Source organism: Pocillopora damicornis, chromosome 4 (genome assembly GCF_964200805.1).
Source record: "Pocillopora damicornis chromosome 4, jaPocDami1.2, whole genome shotgun sequence".
NCBI lineage: Eukaryota > Metazoa > Cnidaria > Anthozoa > Scleractinia > Pocilloporidae > Pocillopora > Pocillopora damicornis.
In genome coordinates this window covers 13,598,240-13,618,201 of record NC_142673.1, presented here as the reverse complement: position 1 = coordinate 13,618,201, position 19,962 = coordinate 13,598,240, and the positions used below count along the sequence as shown (strand labels likewise).

General features: G+C 39.7%; 1 protein-coding gene and 2 pseudogenes across 1 annotated transcript; all 3 read left to right on the top strand.

Annotated features, from left to right (window-relative positions):
- The first annotated feature begins 8,131 nt into the window (after positions 1 to 8,131).
- On the top strand, positions 8,132 to 10,656 carry LOC149046894 (adenosine receptor A3-like). The gene has a single exon (XM_089202684.1). It carries the CDS (start codon positions 8,175 to 8,177, stop codon positions 9,339 to 9,341), a length of 1,167 nt encoding a protein of 388 aa, XP_089058810.1. The 5' UTR covers positions 8,132 to 8,174; the 3' UTR covers positions 9,342 to 10,656.
- A 5,135-nt stretch (positions 10,657 to 15,791) lies between these two features.
- On the top strand, positions 15,792 to 16,919 carry LOC149046893 (uncharacterized; annotated as a pseudogene).
- Positions 16,920 to 17,415: 496 nt separating this feature from the next.
- On the top strand, positions 17,416 to 19,030 carry LOC149046892 (uncharacterized; annotated as a pseudogene).
- Positions 19,031 to 19,962: the final 932 nt, after the last annotated feature.

Genomic DNA, 19,962 nt, shown 5'->3' with positions numbered 1-19,962 from the left:
AAATGAGTTTAGTAGTAGGCACGCAAGTGGGGAAATTTTCAGACTTTCCGGTCAGAGATACAGGCATAGGAGGAAATGGAACCGCTTCACAGCGCTCTATGACCTTATGACCTTTTGATTCTTTCTGATGCTCGCTGGTTCTCCTGTGATAGAGGACATTCCTCACAACTGAGCTATTAATGGTTTATATTGACAGATATTCTGAATACTCCTACGTTTGCTCTTTGTACGTAAATATGTTGTTTTTCATATTTCACATTTACCCCTGAACACCAGTCTTTTCAATGATGGAGGATGGAGAATTTTGAGGGGGATCACATGGTTTTATCATGCGGTGGAGGGCGGTCAGTCATCAACAACAAAGTTATAAGGGGGGAGGGGGGACTACAGAAAGTAATTAATTTTCCATTTCATCATTCGTTTCCCGTTGTTTCTTTCATTTTTAACTGTAATGATTAAAGGTTCCGAATGAATAGCAGCGGATCCCGAATGAATAGCAGCGGATCAGTTTGTAAAGCTTGAACGCTGAAGTTAGACAACGTAAATTGATTGCTCTCGACTTTTCGGATAGTCAATGCAAATTCAACATCAACCAGTAATCGAATATAATACACAACTCACGTCACTGCGTGACCTCATATCCCCTCCAAAAGGACACTGTCACTCAATCAATCAATGATTGCATATAAACAAGTTATACATATTTTCTTATTTCTTTTACCAACCAATTTACTTCGAACATCTTAATTAAAAAGGGCAATATGACATCACATATTTACTCGATCTTTTACCAAAATAAATGGACGTGATTTGCATAGTTCATTTAAGCGATAATAGTGCAGTAAAACCAGACTAATATCTTCGACACACACACTCAAGAATTTAATATTTATTTATTAGCTGTTCGGCACTTGGGAGATATATTCCGACAAACAAAATACAAACAATGATTACGGTTACCTTTTTTCATTAGATTTCATCTGTTTTATTACTTTAATCACAGACTACTACGATCGGGAAAGGGATTATGCCGACAGAAACATCTGCCATTATTTTACCGTAAACTTTTTTCTTAAAACTTTCCTTTTATAAATGTAAATATTTTGTAAATTTCTGATGTCGTCCGTTTTTAAAGTGGTTCTGAAATGTGGAAGCTGCACTCATATTTTGCAGATATTTGAGTATGTGTCGTGCACACTTGAAGAGGAAATAAACAGGATTAACATTGCTCAAATTTGGACAATTTCATGTTCAATTTAAACTTAAATGACTTTGATAACCACTTGAATCAAACGGAAATCATGATTTTATGACATAGGACCGACTTTAAATGAGAGGTTACATAATTTGTTTGGAGGATGTTATTTTTCAAATTTCAATGTCTCTTTTTACGACTGAACTCAAAAGTTGGATGAGTTAGCCTCTGCAGGGACTTTGGATGTGCGATGCGTCATGGGGATGTGCCGCTGGATGAGATCGCATTTTTTACGACTGGATTGACTATATACATAGCGTTTCTAGAAAGATGTCGCACATTTTCGGGATTTTAAGGGTAGAAAAATTGGGTTAAGTAGGGATGTGAAAATAGTAAGAACCAAATGCACCAGGATATTTGTATTGTTGTTCCGCAGGTAAAAAATTGAAATGCACCGAAATGTTTTTAATGTAGGTAAAAAAATCAAGTGATCTGCGTCCTGTTACACAAATGGATCAATTCATTATAGGATGATCTACTTAAAAGACTTTATGAAGTAGATGAATAACCAGAAAGTGAGTAAGTTGGGATCAGGAATATCACATATGCTCAAAAGTGACTGTGATGGTGTTTATAATTGGCCACGGAAGAGGTTGAGAGGCCAGCGGTACATACTCGGTAAAAATTGACCAAAGTACCCCCCCTCTCCCAGGTTCTGGCTTTATTTCAAACCAAGACCCAGCTCGAGTGACACGATTTGATATTATTGTCTCTCCCTTTGGTTCCATCGGAGTTTGAACGAAAATGACTTTAGTATGTCTTCCTACATGTCATCCTCTTGCAGACTACCATCAATTTACGACCAGAATGATCAAATCCATACACGTTTTCCGATCTATGGACAGAGTATATCTGTTTTTCACGCCTGGAGTTGACTAGAAACTGGATTGCGTTTTCAATAGAGTTCATATATTGGGTTTACATATTTTCGGGACTTTGGGGTGAAGAAAATTTCTGGTAAGTAAGGATTCAAAAATAATAAGAACAATCGCGGTTAAATTCTTGTTACCGTATCACCAAAAGTGACTAAGATGGGGTCTATAATTGGCTACAGAATAGACTTTAATGCGGTGGGGGTTCTGATAGGTCAGCGGCCCATACACAACAAATATTGAGCCTATTTTCAGGTTCCTCTCGCCCCGACCCTAGAACTCATTATCTTAGGCGGTGCATATCTATGTATCCTATGTGGAGGAGTCATGGGCTCCTCATGAATTAATTTCTGTCAGACTAGGGGATCCCATTTAACAGATGTTCCAGGAGTGGAGCAGCGATGTTCTTATTGCAATAAATTTCTTTTTCCGCATAATACTGCCTCCCACCTCGCCCCGACTTTGTTTCTGCAGTCGTTGTGGGTCCTTTAGTCGACGGTAAATATGATAACAGAATTATATATTAAAATAGAAATAAAAATACTAAATCTGTATTGTTTCACTTATTAAGAGTACTCTATACTCAAATAACCGGAGCAGAATAGAATTGTAAAAATGAAGAGTTACATATAAAGATGGTAATGCACAACAAGAGAATATAGAAGACTTTATATTCTCTTGAGCATGGATATATGTTACAAAGATTTTAGAAACAAGAAGGGCATTGACCATCATAAACCGACCTTTTCGGGCTCACCATGCTTCACGTTGCATAATCGAAGAATGTTTAAATTAAAGAGATCGGGAAACTTAGCTTAACCCAATATTCAGACATTATCCAGCAGAATTGTAGTGAGAATATTGAAACTTATCAGGCAGAGGTTGCTATCTTGATCTAACAGCAAATTCTTGTAACCAATTTACAAGGAAATGTATAGTAGTTAGAAGGAAGAATTAGCAATCAGATCTTAGGAGTTAGGAATTAAAGTGTTAAATGAATACCCACTCGTTCAGAACGCGGGTTATACAGCTTAGCATATAATGGAAAGGTTGCCTTGGCTGCTATAAAAATGTCAAGTTTTTTTTCTTTTATCCCAGCTAGGTCATCAAACCTATTTTTTTAATGAGAAAGTCCAATATTGGAATTGAAATGTAGAGTTTCTTCAATTTTTATGATTAAAATATACATGAAAAAAATTACTCGGTTCTGATTGGTTAAGATAAATGCATTTTTCAGGTAATTCAGTGCAGAAGAGAGTTAATTTAGTGTAGAAGAGGGTGAATTCAGTGCAAAGAAAGTAACAAATCAGACATTCTGATCGGTCAATAATCAAAGAAACTCACAGGTAGCCAATCAAATGCGAGCTTTGGATGTCGCAACAAAATTTGAAAATTTGCGAGCGAAACAATTGCCGGCGTTTTAACTAGGGTTTCTTTCGCAGCTGAAAAACCGCTCAAACAACGAAAATACTGTAAAAAGCACTGCTTTTTGGTTGTCGGTTTGGAAAAAGTCGAAAAAATCGAAAATTACAAGCTGACCCAGCTTAACACTTTGCTCGAGCGATCCAACGCCGAAATTAAAAACAAGCATGGTTAAACCTCGGCCTTAAAGATGTGAAGATATCATGGCATATTATTGTTTTGATCGTACGCGATTGTTTTGACCGAACGCACGGTTTGAAAAAATTATTTCTGCACTTAATGCGCGCGCTTTGCTTATGCTTAATTAATATATAAATTTAGCCAAGCCTAAAAGCGAAGCTCGCATTTTTTTTCCCGCACGTCCCAAGGGCACAACGCCTTGCCCCGGCCAGGACTAGAACCCAGGTCGTCGGACTCGGAGCCCAGTGCACTGACCACTAGACTACTGGACAAAGCTGAGGCGTTGGCGTGCCCGCGGTACAGTTGACCACGCATGTTAAAAGTAGCACCTTGTACGGTGGGTCGTACGGTCGCACGGTCGTAAATCCAAATTTTTTCGGCTTGATGGGTTACTACTACCATTTTGTATAATTATGAGGCTACGCTCTGCAAGCTCCGCTATGATAAGCCACCTCGTATTTTTCCATGTATATTATTAACGCGTAATCACATGATTTTTCTCGTGCAATTTGGAATAAACAAGCACTTGTTAATTTTTTTTGAAAGACCACAATTTTGTTAGTCTAAAAAAAATTACTCCTGCTTATTTATTCCAAATTGAACTCGAAATCGTGTGATTACCTATACAAATTGAACCGTTGCTCAGTGAAGTGCAGGTTTTGTTTTTGTTTTTTAACAAAGATTTGAAAAGTTTAAATGGCAAAGACCGAGTTCTATATCTAACTGAGATCAGCACGGTTTTTAATAACTCTTTTCCATAAGCCGCACCCTTGTCTGTGCCTTGAGGCGAAATCCAAACACAAAGGCCTGCTTGCGGGATAAAAAAACGACGGTGAGAGCTCTACATCTATTTAACAATGGCTCACCTATCAGAACGCGTGCATTTATACAAGCACCGCTGAGGGAAAATGAACACTTTAAGTGACAACTGCAGGTGCCTGTCGAAACATGCATCATTTTTATTAAATTTACAAAGAGAAAAAGACTTCCTCCTCCGCAACTCAATGGGCGATCTCTGTCATCAATAAGGTGTCACAGTCAGTGGAGTGCTTGCATTCGTAATTGGTCAGTGAACAGTAAAGAGGCACAAAACATATGTTGTACCCTGGCTTCTTCATCGTTGTCTCAGTATCATCTCAAAATGAACAAAACGTCCTCGTCGTCTTCTGCTGGTGTCAGCCGAATAGCATTCTGAATAGCATTCTGAGGGACTGCTTGACGACAGAAAGGGAACCGCTTCACAGCGCTCTATGACCTTATGATCTTTTGATTCTTTCTGATGCTCGCTGGTTCTCCTGAGATAGAGGACATTCCTCACAACTGAACTATTAAAGGTTTATATTGACAGATATTCCTACGTTTGCTCTTTGTACGTAAATATGTTGTTTTCATATTTCACATTTACCCCTGAACACCAGTCTTTTCAATGACGGAGTGTGGAGAATTTTGAGGGGGATCACATGGTTTTATCATGCGGTGGAGGAGAGTCAGTCGTCAGCAACAAAGTTATAAGGGGGGAGGGGGAACTACAGAAAGTAATTAATTTTCCATTTCATTATTCGTTTCCCGTTATTTCTTTCATTTTTTACTGTAATGATTAAAGGTTCTGAATGAATAGCAGCGGATCACATGGTTTTATCATGCGGTGGAGGAGAGTCAGTCGTCAGCAACAAAGTTATAAGGGGGGAGGGGGGACTACAGAAAGTAATTAATTTTCCATTTCACTATTCGTTTCCCGTTGTTTCTTTCATTTTTTACTGTAATGATTAAAGGTTCCGAATGAATAGCAGCGGATCACATGGTTTTATCATGCGGTGGAGGAGAGTCAGTCGTCAGCAACAAAGTTATAAGGGGGGAGGGGGGACTACAGAAAGTAATTAATTTTCCATTTCACTATTCGTTTCCCGTTGTTTCTTTCATTTTTTACTGTAATGATTAAAGGTTCCGAATGAATAGCAGCGGATCAGTTTGTAAAGCTTGAACGTTGAAGTTAGACAATGTAAATTGATTGCTCTCGACTTTACGGATACTTAATGGAAATTCATGTCGTCCTTTTTTAAAGTGTTTCTTTGAAATGTGGAAGCTGCCCTCATATTTTGCAGATATTTGAGTATGCGTCGTGCACACTTGAAGAGGAAATGAATAGGATTAATATTGCTCAAATTTTGACAATTTCATGTCCAATTTAAAGTTAAATGACTTTGATAACCACTTGAATCAAACGGAAATCTTGATTTTATGACAAAGGACAGACTTTAAATGAGAGGTTACAGAATTTGTTTGGAGAATGTTATTTTCCAAATTTTGATGTCTCTTTTCACGGCTGAACTCAAAGTCGGATGAGTTAGCCTCTGCAGGGACTTTGGATGTGCGGTGCGTCATGATCTACAAGCTGAAAAAAAAATACTCGGTGGGTGCTTCTTGGTAATGGGGATGTGCCGCTGGATGAGATGGTATTTTTCACGACTGGGTTGACTATATCAATAGAGTTACTAGAATGGGTTCGCACATTTTCGGGATTTTAAGAGTGAAAAAATTGTAAGGATGTGAAAATTGTAAGAACCAAATGCGCCAGAATATTTGTATCATTGTTCCGCAGGTAAACGTTTCAAATGCACCAAAATGTTTTTAATGTAGGTGAAAAATCAAGTGATCTGCATCGAGTTTAACAAATAGATTAATTTGTTATAGGATGATCTCCTTAACAGGCTTTATAAAATAGATGCAATGCCAGAAAGTGACTAAGTTGGGATCAGGAAAATCACATATGCCTAAACGTGATTGCAATGGTGTCTATAATTGGCCACGGAATAGGTTGAGAGGCCAGCGGTACATACTCGGTCAGAGCCAAAGACAAACTGGTAAATTTACCTCAAAAATTCAGCTCGAATGACGAAATTTGATATTACTGTCTTTCCCTTTGGTTTCATCGGAGTTGAAGCGAAAATGACTTTAGTATGTCATCCGAAATGTCATCCTCTTGCAGACTACCATCAATTTACGACCAGAATGATCAAATCCATATACGTTTTCCGATCGATGAATAGGGTATATTTATTTTCACGACTGGTGTAATAGAGTTGATATATTGTACAGACAAGGGTGCCGCTTATGGGAAAAAGTTATTAAAGACCGTGCTGATCTCAGTTAGATGTCGAACTCGGTCTTTACCATTTAAACTTTTCAAATCTTTGCTAGAAAAATAAAAAAAAAAAACCTGCACTTCAATGAACAACGGTTCAATCGACTCGGAGTCCAGTGCACTGACCACTGGACTGAACAAAAATGACTCTTTGAATCAGTTGACCACGCATGTTAAAAGTAGCACCTTGTGCGGTCGTACGGTCGTATATCCAAATTTTTTCGGCTTGATGGGTTACTACTATTTTGTATAATTATGGGGCTACGCTCTGCGAGCTCCGCTATAATGCGGTAGGGGTTCTGTTCGGTCAGCGGCCCGTACGCAACAAAAATTGACCCTATTTTCAAATTCCCCTCCCCCGAGCTCAAAACCCATTGCCTTAGGCGGTGCATGTCTATGTATCCTATGTGGAGGAGTCATGGGCTCCTCATGAATTAATTTCTGTCAGATCAGGGGATCCCGTTTAATAGATGTTCCAGCAGTGGAGCAGCGATATTTTTATTGTAATCAATTTCTTTTTCCGCATAATACTGCCTCCCCCCTCACCCCGACTTTGTTTCTGCAGTCGTTGTGGTCAAAGAGTGTTTAAATTAAAGAGGTCGGGAAACTTAAAAGCTTAGTTTAACCCTTAAACACCCAGAAGTGCTCAACATGTAACTTCTCCCTACAATATTCACACATTATCCAGCAGAAATGTAATGAGGATGTTCAAACTTATCAGGTAGAAGTTGCTATCTTGGTGTAACAGGAAATTCTTGTAACTAATTTACAAGGAAATGTGTAGTCACGAAATGTGTAGTAGTTAGTACGTAATGGAAAGGTTGCCTCGGCTGCTTTAATTTAAAAATGCCAATTATTTTTTATCCCGCGAGGTCATGAAAACCAATTTTAAATGATAAAGTCCAATATTGGATTCCCATAAGCGGCACCCTTGTCTGTACCGTAAGGCAAAATCCAAACACAGGGCCTGTTTGCGGGATAAACAAACGGCGGTGAGAGCTCTTCATCTATGTAACAATGGCTCACCAATCAGAACGCGCACACTTATACAAGCACCGCACTGAGGGAAAATAAACACTTTAAGTGACAGCTGCAGGTGCATGTTAAAACATGCATCATTTTTATTAAATTTATAAAGAGAAAAAGACTTCCTCCTCCGCAACTCAATGGGCGATCTCTGTCATCAATAAGGTGTCATAGTCAGTGGAGTGCTTGCATTCGTAATTGGTCAGTGAACAGTAAAGAGGCACAAAACAGATGTTGTACCCTGGCTTCTTCATCGTTGTCTCAGTATCATCACAAAATGAACAAAACGTCCTCGTCGTCTTCTGCTGGTGTCAGCCGACTAAACGATACAAATGATGCATATGATGGTACTCAGGTGAAAGGCATTGCATTGTGCAGCGCTTTAACGCTAACATTTATTCTAGTTGTCGTGGGAAACTTACTCACCATAGTTATTTTTGCGAAGAACAAAAATATTCGCAAGAAATATTTGTTTCTAGTCGTCAACATGGCGTTTGCTGATCTGTTCCTAGGAGCTTTGAGTTTACCAGTATACATTTACGATGTCGGGTATAAGTTCCACCTATGGACCACGTTCGTTGGAAACTTATGGACCAACAAGCCTATCTTAATTTTCTACATGATCGTTGACACAGCTTTCTCGCAGGCCTCTCTTATTTCTGCAGTGTTTATAACGTGTGAAAGATTTTACGCCATACGTTGGCCGTTTAAGCATCGAACATTATCGACACAAGCATACCGCATTGCTATATTTTCAGTGTGGGCACTAGCTCTCCTTATTTCTGCAATCTGGACCGGTTCAAACCTGTTATTTTCTTACAAGTACACTATGTTTTTTTGGGGGCCATACACTTTGATTCTCATTTTAATCACATGTGGCTGTAACATTGGTATTTGGAAAAAGTTTCAAACTGGAAGAGTCGCCGCTTCACATCAAGAAAGCCGAGAATTTCAAAACAAGCGCTTAGCAAAGACTTTGTTAATTGTATCTGGCCTTACTTTACTCGCTTGGCTGCCGCTAGTTTTGTTAAACTTACTAATGTATGTTTGGTTTTTCCATGTACCAAGACGATTTTATCATGCAGTAAACCTTTTCAACTACTTGAACTCCTTTGTCAATCCAATTTTTTACGCATTAAGAATTGCTGAGTTTCGACGAGCACTGGCTTTATGTTGTAGAGGAAGACATGTGCAAGCAGCTGTTAACACAAAGCTTTCTAAAAGAAGGAAAGAGAGGCACAGAACGACCGCTGAATTTAGTCGTGAACTGGCTTTCGAACAGGATGTTAGAGATATTGAGATTAGTCGTGAACTAGCTTTCGAACAGAATGTTCTGGATACTGAGTTTAGTCGGCGTGAACTGGCTTTCGAACAGAATGTTATGGATACTGAGTTTAGTCGTGAACTGGCTTTTGAACAGGAAGTTATGGATACCAAACTGTAAAACATATCATTCAAACGCTCGTTAGGAACTCGATTAAGACGAAAATAGGTAGAACACGAGCTAAATATTTTATTAATGTCAGAAAGTTGAAGTTAAAAACCTAGCTTTTTTCAATAAGCGTCACCCTATCAAGGGAAATTAACAAAGAGAAAAGAACTTCCTCTGTTTCTGTCATCAATAAGGTGTCATAGTGGAGTGTTTGCATTCGTAATTGGTCAAAAACAACAGTAAAGAGGAACACAACGTCATCAATATGGCGTTTGCTGATCTGTTCCTAGGAGCTCTGAGTTTACCAGTATACATTTACGATGTCGGGTATGAGTTCCACCTATGAACCATATCCGTTGGAAACTTATGGCAAAGCTGTTAAGAATTGCTGAGTTTCGACGAGCACTGGCTTTATGTTGTACAGGAAGACATGTGCAAGCAGCTGTAAACACAAAGCTTTCTAAAAGAAGGAAAGAGAGGCACGGAACGACCGCTGAGTTTAGCCGTGAACTGGCTTTCGAACAGGATGTTATGGATACCAAACTGTAAAACACATCATTCAAACACTAGCTAGAAACTCGATTAAGACGAAAATAGGTAGAACACGAGCTGAATATTTTAATGTCAGGAAGTTGAAGTTAGAAACCTAACAATGCCTCTAAAATGATGGAAATGACATTGGTAGTGTTAAGTATAATTATTCAAACAAATGAGACATTAAACATTAGATATTCACCAAGATGAATAACTACAACCTTTTCTACGAAATGAGACATTGAATATGGCACCATTCTTTCACGTTTCAATTTAAGTATCGAAGAGACGGCCTTGTCTATATAATCACGCCTTTATGTCTCTACTTATGTTAAAGAATATTATGTACGTGTATGTAATAGAGTCTTAAATTGAGATTATGAGTTTGAGAGTTGATAGCCTGCCAAAGAGGCCTAATTTAAATGTTGGAGTGTGGCAGAAAAGTAATATAAAACATTGTAATTTGCATGATTGTTACGGTGACAAAATATTATTAATGATTGACAATGATCACAAACAATGTAATTGACACTTTTAATCGTTTCATATATCAAGTTGATTAGGTTTCTGTTCAGTTCAGTTCTTACACGTGTTTGCTAACCAGTTTTATACCGAATGATCAATTTAACTGGAAACCGGCCGGCGAGAGTAGTAAGTTTCAATTAGCTTGTACTGTCGGTTTATTATCCACTTTTATGGTCGGTGTTGTAAATACTCGAATGTTTCATAATCACATTGCATAATTGTATGTTTCAGATCGAATAAATCCTTCAAATAAACTTGTTGATTATACGATTGATAGTTTCCCGGCGTTTGTAGACCTTTTAACAGAACCCGGCGCCATATTGGGTGAGTAACCGCGCACACACGATAACGAGGCTGGGGTTGACCCGGCGGTTCTTTCAAACACATGACGAGCTTTGCTCACCAAAAGAATTTATGCAAATGAGGCTGAGGCGGATCTGAGATCCGCCTGGCAATTATTAACTGTAAGAGAAGAACTGACTTCGCGCCCACAGAACGACCGAGGTGTTGCGGATGAATTTTCAGTAATTACTTTTTTGGCACTTTTCGGCGTCCAAATTGCATGGCGAGAGTAACCCAAAACCTTAAAGCAGACCCTTCTTGTCACAACACGAATGTTTTCCAGATAGGGACACGCGTTAATGTCAGCTCCACTCGCGTGATTGCATTTTTCAAGGTTAAACCCTCGCGTGGATCTAACAACTCAAGTTTACTTTAAAGCGCACAATGTAAGCCAAAGAAATTTTATAATTTAACTCCATGATCGAAATTTTGTTTACAAAGGATAATAATGGATCGACATCGACCTAGAGCGTCAAAATTTATTCTTCGCGGGGAGTCAACCATTTTCTCTTGCCCCTTGCGCAACATAGAATGCAAATTTGCTGACCCACTCTATTGATACACACAACTCGACAGTCGTTAAGTGTTGAAAAAGATGAATTTTTTTTTACCAAAACCATGTGTTTCCGATTTTTAAACGCTAACAAAAATGTAGTAATGGTATGTCCACTCCGGAAAATAATACCGCAAACAACAGCAAGCCCTAACCGCGATGAGAACACTCATGGATCACACAGCGCAACAGAACTCATTTTGTTTGTTTGTTTGGGTTTTTTCCGATAATATTGGCCTGTAAAGAAATATATAATGGAGTTTTTTTGTACCCTCCGCCGGCGCCATATAATTGGCTAAATGCTAAAGAAGTAATATACTTTAAAGAGATCATTAAAGGAGTAAAATCTTAAAAAAATTTTTCCTGCTGGGGTTTCCTGGCGCGCCACTGCGAACACAGCGAACCTCATGTATAAGGCTGCGAGAAAATAAACAAAGACAAGTAGAAAAAGTTCTTTACTCACAAATCTCTTTTACAATCTATGACCGATTTTACATCTCGTGTCTGAAGCAAGAGTTGGAAATGTAAATGCAATTTAATACGTTACGAGAAGAGGTATTTTACTCGTTGGTAATTTTATTCCTAAATTTGTTATTTATTTTTAATTGAAAAATCACGGGATTTGAGGACAGACACCACCAAGGCAAACACAACATCGACGTAAAAATTACCAGTCAACGGAACTTGCACTTATGATGTGTAATTAGGTTAAGGTTGGTTGATCAACTAAACAGGAAAACTATCTTTTTCTATTAAAACAAACATTGCTTTTTCATCACGGCTTTTCGCGGTTAACGTTCAATTAAATCTGCAAAGGAAAAAAAATCAAGGCAAGTAAATTTAATTATGTCGCAATTCAAAATTAGTTTGTCATAAGATGAAAACGCACAGTCTAAAATGAAACAACTGAGAGACAGAACCAAATAAAAAAAAGGTAAGATTTTGCATTCAGATAGCAAAAGTCCAAATAGGACTGACTACCCAAGAGAGACAGAACCAGGTGAAAAAAAGGGAAAGGTTCTGCCTTCAGATAACAACAACCCAAACAGGACTGACTACCCAAGAGAGACAGAACCAGGTGAAAAAAGAGAAAGGTTCTGCCTTCAGATAACAACAGCCCAAATAGGACTGACTACCCAAGAGAGACAGAACCAGGTGAAAAAAAGGGAAAGGTTCTGCCTTCAGATAACAACAGCCCAAATAGGACTGACTACCCAAGAGAGACAGAACCCGGTGAAAAAAAGGGAAAGGTTCTGCCTTCAGATAACAACAGCCCAAATAGGACTGACTACCCAAGAGAGACAGAACCAGATGAAAAAAAGGGAAAGATTCTGCCTTCAGATAACAACAGCCCAAACAGGACTGACTACCCAAGAGAGACAGAACCAGGTGAAAAAAAGGGAAAGGTTCTGCCTTCAGATAACAACAGCCCAAACAGGACTGACTACCCAAGAGAGACAGAACCAGGTGAAAAAAAAAAGGAAAGGTTCTGCCTTCAGATAATAACAGCCCAAACAGGACTGACTACCCAAGAGAGACAGAACCAGGTGAAAAAAAAAGGAAAGGTCCTGCCTTCAGATAACAACAGCTCACATACGAATGACAAAACCGGGAAAAAAATTAAAAAATGAAGGTTCTTCCCTCACGGAGATAAGTCTGATTACACGAGAGAGTGGGTAAGAAATAACAAAAGAACGAGAGTATCTTCAGGATTCTGCTTTCGAAACTGCGAAATAGTACAGTACGTTTAGTAAGAAAACACACTAACCTGCCAAGAGCGCGTCATCTTACAGGGAAGGAATATTTGAGCTGTGATGTCTGGGTTCATTCCATAATTAGTTCATCTTGCTCATGTTAGGTTTCAACAGTTTGATAATACACCATGTGATTTTAAGTATCTGTCACCTAACTATCACAGAAATAATTCCTTCCCTTGCTTCGAAAGCACAGAAGTAAAGGTAAACCTTGCTTTGCTGATTAAATGGCTTGGGCATCATCATTTTCCGCTCAAAGGTTATTAAGCAGCGAGATTTATCGCGCGTCATCATATAGCTCAGAAATTATCAGGCATACAACCTTATCTAAAAGCCAAATTGGACAGGCCAGCGAGTAGAATTTCTTCCTCGCGAAGTTTTACACAGTTAAGACCTTACCTTAAGGAAAGAACGATGGCCCCTTTTCGCAGATACCGCCGAATATACTCGCACCTTCGCACAGAATTTTCGCGGGATAAGTTCCCGCGCTTACCTGATGATTGGGACTTACTAAAATGATATTTTATACTGAAAGAGCTCCTCAGTATGGACGCCAGAAAAGTATTATCAAAATATCTACCCAATCGTTTTAAGTGTTAAATGATACTCTTGTATCTCCAGAATATACTGCAGTCGAAATCTCTCTTGAAAACAAGGTCGTTACCGAGCGGCTCACCGGCTTCCATGTTGACTTAGGGTCAAAGGTCTGATCAGAGTGAAATATAAGTTGGCTAACACAATTTAATTTTGGTATTGTCGTGACAGAACAGATAATCGCTCTTTGCGTCACAAACCAATAAATCTGTAGATCACGAACAAAACATGCTGGGTACAATAACTGTTACTTGATAGTCATGTCACGCACTACAACCAGACTATCCTCAAATGCCATGACACACTACGGCTTAGCTAAGCCGTTCTTGTCGCTGAATCATTCTATAATTATGAAAATTGCCATTCACGCCATGAATGCGTAGTTATCTCCAAAGAGAAAATTGTGCAAAAGAGTCCTAAATTTACGTAGCACTCCTAACGCGCAAGCCGCGCGGATCCTCGCGCCTGCTTACATTTTAATTGTTAACTTCAACTAATTTCACGCTCGAAGCCAAACACCTCGCTTTCACTTGCTAATTGAGCCCTCTCGCTTTACTTTGACAAGCCTATGGATCATTTTACGCATCCCTGGTGAGAATTCCTTTCTTGAGCAAAGCTCGTCATGTGATCTGCTGACATTCACGTTCTAGTGCACTTTTTCAATGCGATTTCTTCCTTCAAAATAGTTCTTTAATGCAACAATATGAAAATTTCGTCATTAGATGACATCCAGAAACTCGAAGCAAAAGATCGCAGGGAGATTTTAAAATCTAATTTAAAATCGACGGGCTAAATTAGAGCCGACTTAGTGTTGAAAGTTAATGCTTTGCTGATGTGACACGTCCTTCCATCGAGTAGTGGAGAAAACCGAGAACTTCTTACAGATGTCCAGGACCTAGAACAAAACCAGAGCGACTTCAAATACGAAGCAACTATGGTAAGGATCTCAGCCCTTGGATGGTCGAGCGATCTCCGTAATTTACCTGAGATGAATTTCATTCAGCTTTACGATTACCCCGTTGTTTCGCGAGAATATCGCCACATCGTGTTGAGAGGAACGCATTACAGGAAGTACCACAGAAGCTGTTCAGTATGGCCTAGAAAGCGAGGCAAAGGCTGCTGCCCTCTAGGTAGAGGAAATTTGACATTGCTGCTGTTGTTGATGTGGTACTTGTTGTTGTACCATATTCTTCAGTTAAAATTGTTCCCATTTTGTTCACCAAGATGTATTTTAGTTTACCATTTGTACATTGTATCTTATGGGAAACTATACAATGGAGCCTGTAGAACCACTTGATTATAACCCCTGTTTCTATCAACCCATAAGGAAAACTGTAACTAACAGATGTCATAATATTTTCATACCCATCTGGCCCAGGACAACTTATGCTTGTGATACACTGAAAACCATTTCAGTTCGCGACTCATGGTAATTTATTAGGTGGCAAGACACCATTGAAAGAATCAGACCAAAATATTAGACAATCTAAAAACCCCCAAAAGAGACTGATTCATATAACTTCTCCCTAAAATATCCCAACACTATCCAGCAAACAGATAATGATCATACTGAAACTTGTCAGGCAGAAGTTATCTTGATCTTACAGCAAATTCTCATAACTTATTTACAAGTAAATGTGTAGCAACTAGAAGAGAGAATTAACAATCAGATCTTGGGTATTTAAGGTTTAAAGGAAGAGAACATAAATGCTTCCTCTCAGCTACTGATCTCAACAATGCTAGTCCTTTACACACATTTAAGTTTCTGTCTGTGATAAACATTCAGTAAATTGATATTCCCGTTCTTAGCACTCAGAGGCCTTCTGACACAAAGGTTTGCTTTACTAGTTCTTATTGCATTGTGTTAACCAATGTTATGATATAATTTTGAGATTTAAAGAAGATATTTAAAAGATTGAGAAATATATCCAAATCAAGATATTTATTTTATACTGTTACAGTTACCATAAGATTTGTTTGAAAGAGAAACTTTCAGACCATCGAAATGTAGGCGCCTGTTACCAGGCGATAACTACGTCACCCTACGAGCCTAAGATCTGGAAACGTTACGTGGACGATACCTTTACCATCCTAGATCGCGAAAACGTAGATGACTTCTTACAGCATTTAAACAACCAGCAGTCTTTCATCCGCTTCACCATGAAGACAGAGAAAGACAACAAACTCGCCTTCCTAGACACAGCAGTTTTAAGAGAACCTCAGCTGACGGCCGCCTCACCACCAGCACATACAGGAAGCCCACGCACACCGATCAATACTTAGCGTATGATTCACACCACCCCCAATCAGTAAAACGCGGTATTGTTAAGTGCCTTTACGAGCGCACCAAACGTCTCGTAACAAAACCCTCCGTCATATCCGAGGAGAAAAAACATCTGGCATCTGTTTTGGTTTCTAATGGTTATCCTTTTTTTTTCTTGAAGAAACTTACCAAGACCGAAAAACCAAACGACAGTGCCGAACCCGCCGACGAGTTTAAAGCTACTGCGGTTTTACCTTATGTCAAAGGTCTGTCCGAACAGCTTCGCCGTTGCTTACAACAACAAGGCGTACGCGCTGTTTACAAGTCGGAGACTACGCTAAGATCTCAGTTAGTGCGACCAAAAGACGCTGTCGACCTGGCTAAACAAGATGGCGTAGTTTACAGGATTCCCTGTGAATGCGGCAAGGTACGGAGAGACTGGAAGACCTATGCAAGACAGAATTAATGAGCACGATCGAGACATTCGACTCGCCCGTACCGAGACCTCCGCCGTTTCAGAGCATGCCCACAACACCGGACACAAACCACTCTGGAATGAAGTTAAGTTTATTGATCGTGACCTTTATTACTACAAGCGCAGAGTCAAAGAGGCCATTCATATATGACCTCACCCTAACAACATCAACAGGGATAGTGGAATAGAAATTCCAGAAGCGTGGATGCCCACGATCAAGAAACACAACAACAGGAGAGCCGTGCGACAGCGGACCGCCGAGGGAGCAAATCACTGAGTGAACAGCAAGGATCGAAATGCACCAATTAGAGCTGTTGAAAAACAACTAATCACAGCAGAGCGTCATTCTTTATAAGATCACGCATGACCAGTCGACCTCATCGCCTGAAGAAGACTAGCAATATGTTGTCGAAACGCCGCGATCTACATCACACGTGACTACATCGTGAGACAAACGACTAACTTAGCTTTTATTGTTATTCACCACGATGAATAACCACAACCTTTTCTACGAAATTAGGTCATTTCTTGGCTAACCTGAGGTCCCGAAGAGTTTGACATCATGGCAGAATTACCAAAGGCAAAGGTCAGTCGCCGTACTGCTAAAGCGTCACTGACTAGGGCTGGAAAATCGCTCTGCAGCATGATGAAAAGTAAGCGCCCAGCATCCGAGGTAAGTGAATCATTTGTTAAATCGCAAGAGGCTTATGAAAAGCTCGTCGTGAAGCATGAAGATGTTACCCAGCTGATGGAAACTGATAAGGAATTTGCAAAGGAAGAAGAATAGCTTGGAGAGTCTCTAGAGATGTTTATCAGATTAGAAATTCGTGCAAAGGAATATATTGATCCTTGCGTAGCCACAGGAAAGAAAAGTTATGAAAGCGATGATATAGTTTTAAATAGTGACTCAGTTATCTCTGCACACTAGGGCATTGGCGAGTCCCTCAACCAGAGTGGTATGTCCGGAACGCAGCCGAGTGGACAAAGCAGCATTGACACCTCCCCGAAAATGATGACGCTATCCCAATGGAAATGGAAATTTTTAAATGGAAAAGCCGAAAATGCCGAAGTTCTATGGAGGTGTGAGGAAGTATGCGATTTTCAGAGCCGATTTTAAACACGCCATTGAATCACGATACAGTAAGCGGGACGCAATCACGTTTCTCCGCTCGTGTCTTCAAGGGAAGCCACTGGAATTGATTAAAGGAATCGGGTCAGATTACGACGCAGCATGGGAGTATCTGGACTCGATATACGGTGATGGAAGATTCGTCTCGGACACAGTCATGCAAGATATTTTGAAATTTAAATCACTCCGCGATGGCAAAGACGCCCGATTTTGTGACTTGGTCCACACGCTGAAAGAGATCGGACTGCCAAGTCATATGGATAATAGCCATATGTTATCTTTAATCGAACAGAAGATGTTCATATGGATGACAGCAGAAATGAAGTCCCGCATGCAAGCAACCGCGCTCCTCAGGACAAGCCATAGATCCCTATCAGTTCGTAATGTAAACAAAGTAAACGATGACGGGAAAAAAGCTCCCCATTACAAGTGTTGGTTGTGCAAGAGTCCGACTCATTGGCCAGATCAATGCCAGAAATTCGCAGCAATGAACAGAAAAGGAGAACGGCGTTCAATGCTTGTGGTCCATCATCCGCTGTTACATTAGAGCACAGACCTACGAGTGAGCATATCTTCTCAAACTCATTAATAATTCATGCTGAGAAAACAAAGGAAATTACAACCGTGAAGGAGGTTTGGATATGTGATCTTAATTATCATAAAATCTGGTGAACTTTTGCTTTGATTTTCTCCAAGAGTTATTAATGGTTTGAGAAGCTATATTAAACATTCGAAAGGTTGTTTCATCCGATATCCAAACACCTTGAAGTTGGTTAAAAAAAACTCGGCTGCGCCTCGTTTTCTCAACCACTTCTCGGTGTTTGGATATCGTATGAAACACTCTTCCTCGTGTTTGATATATTACTTCAGTTACCGACAATCAGGATACCCTGCTCCCTGTTATCACTGCAGACATCAGTGGACAAACAGGACTTTACAAGCGTGGAAATGTAATTCTCGACTCAGAAGCGCAGATTAGCTTTATCCGTATGGAAACCGCAGAGAGCCTTGGTTTGGAAGGGAATAATGTTCCCATTACGATAACGAAAGTTGGTGGCGAAGAGCAAGAAATGAAGACAAAGGAGTTCAAAGTGCAAGTGACGTCACCAAGCAACAAATGAGGTTTCCTCATAAAGGCCGTTGGAATTCCGCGAATCAGCGATGATGTATCGGCAATCACAAGAAAAGTTGTTACAGAACGTACACGACTGACAGGAAAAAAGATTCACCGAGGTACAGGACCAGTAGACCTTCTTATTGGAAGAGACCATGCGCGCCTGCACACTAGTGAGACGAAGCAATCGGGACATCTTGTAGGTAGAAACTCACCTCTCGGATGGGTAGTCTTCGGAGCCGCGTCAGGAAAGATTCAGCAGGCCAATAGTGTCCTTCTGGTCAGTTACAGCACTCCAGTTGACCTCTCCAATTTTTGGACCACGGAAGCTATGGGAGTAGCCGTGAAGCCATGTATTTGTGCAGCAGACAAGTTAACTCAGTTAGAGCGAGAAGAAACAAGAATAAAGAATCCGTAAAGATAAAGAGTTCGAACAGATGTACCAAAGGTGTTTGCACAAAGACCAATAAACTATTAGATTAGTGTACGATAACAGATGGCGCGATCGAAACTTTCGATTGCCAAATGATGTTGCAAGAACAGAAAAGTGACACACGAGGCAGAGCCGTGGGTGTCATTAATCATGTTCTTACCATATTTAGATATCTTCTGTAATCTATTTCTGTAGAGATCACGGTAACGTGGATTATATTTGTCGTATGACTAAAAAGTAAAATGTTGTTAATGGTGACGTCATCCTTGCGTCTGTCCTCAATCAGTCAATCAATCAATCATCTCAATTAGGTCGGTAAAAGACGGTTAAGGAACACATCAACTACTTACAAAATGCAGAAGTAAAAATTATGAGCTACAAGAAGTACAATACAGAATGAAACGTTAACTATACAAAATTATTATTAATTATCATTAAGCTAATGAACTAACATAATTCCTTAATTTTGCAAGAGACGTAATATCAGGCATATCAGGGTGGGGCTGGTTCCAGTCTCTAGCAGTTCTTGGGAAAAAGGGAAGATTTGAACACGTCTTTCTTACAGTAATGTTCAAGAAGCTTAAACCTATGGCTACTCCTAATACGGGCCTCATTATTTAAATTTATAATAAAGTTCGGATATAACGCGCGCTCTCATTGGTTGAAAGAGCGTGCTCCATGAGAGTATAGAGCATAGAGCTGAGCTACAGCTGTCACGCCATCTGCCAATTGTACTATGTTTGAGCTTTTCCGGGACTTCTTTTTAGTTTTTTTCGATAATTGAAAGTGAAATTTCGGAACTGAAGCGAGCCGGCAAGTAGCAACAGAAGAATCAAATAAAGGTTTGTAAACATACCAGGCGCCGTAATTTACGTTATTAAAACGTGAGCAAATACGAAAATCCTCAAAGGAAAAAC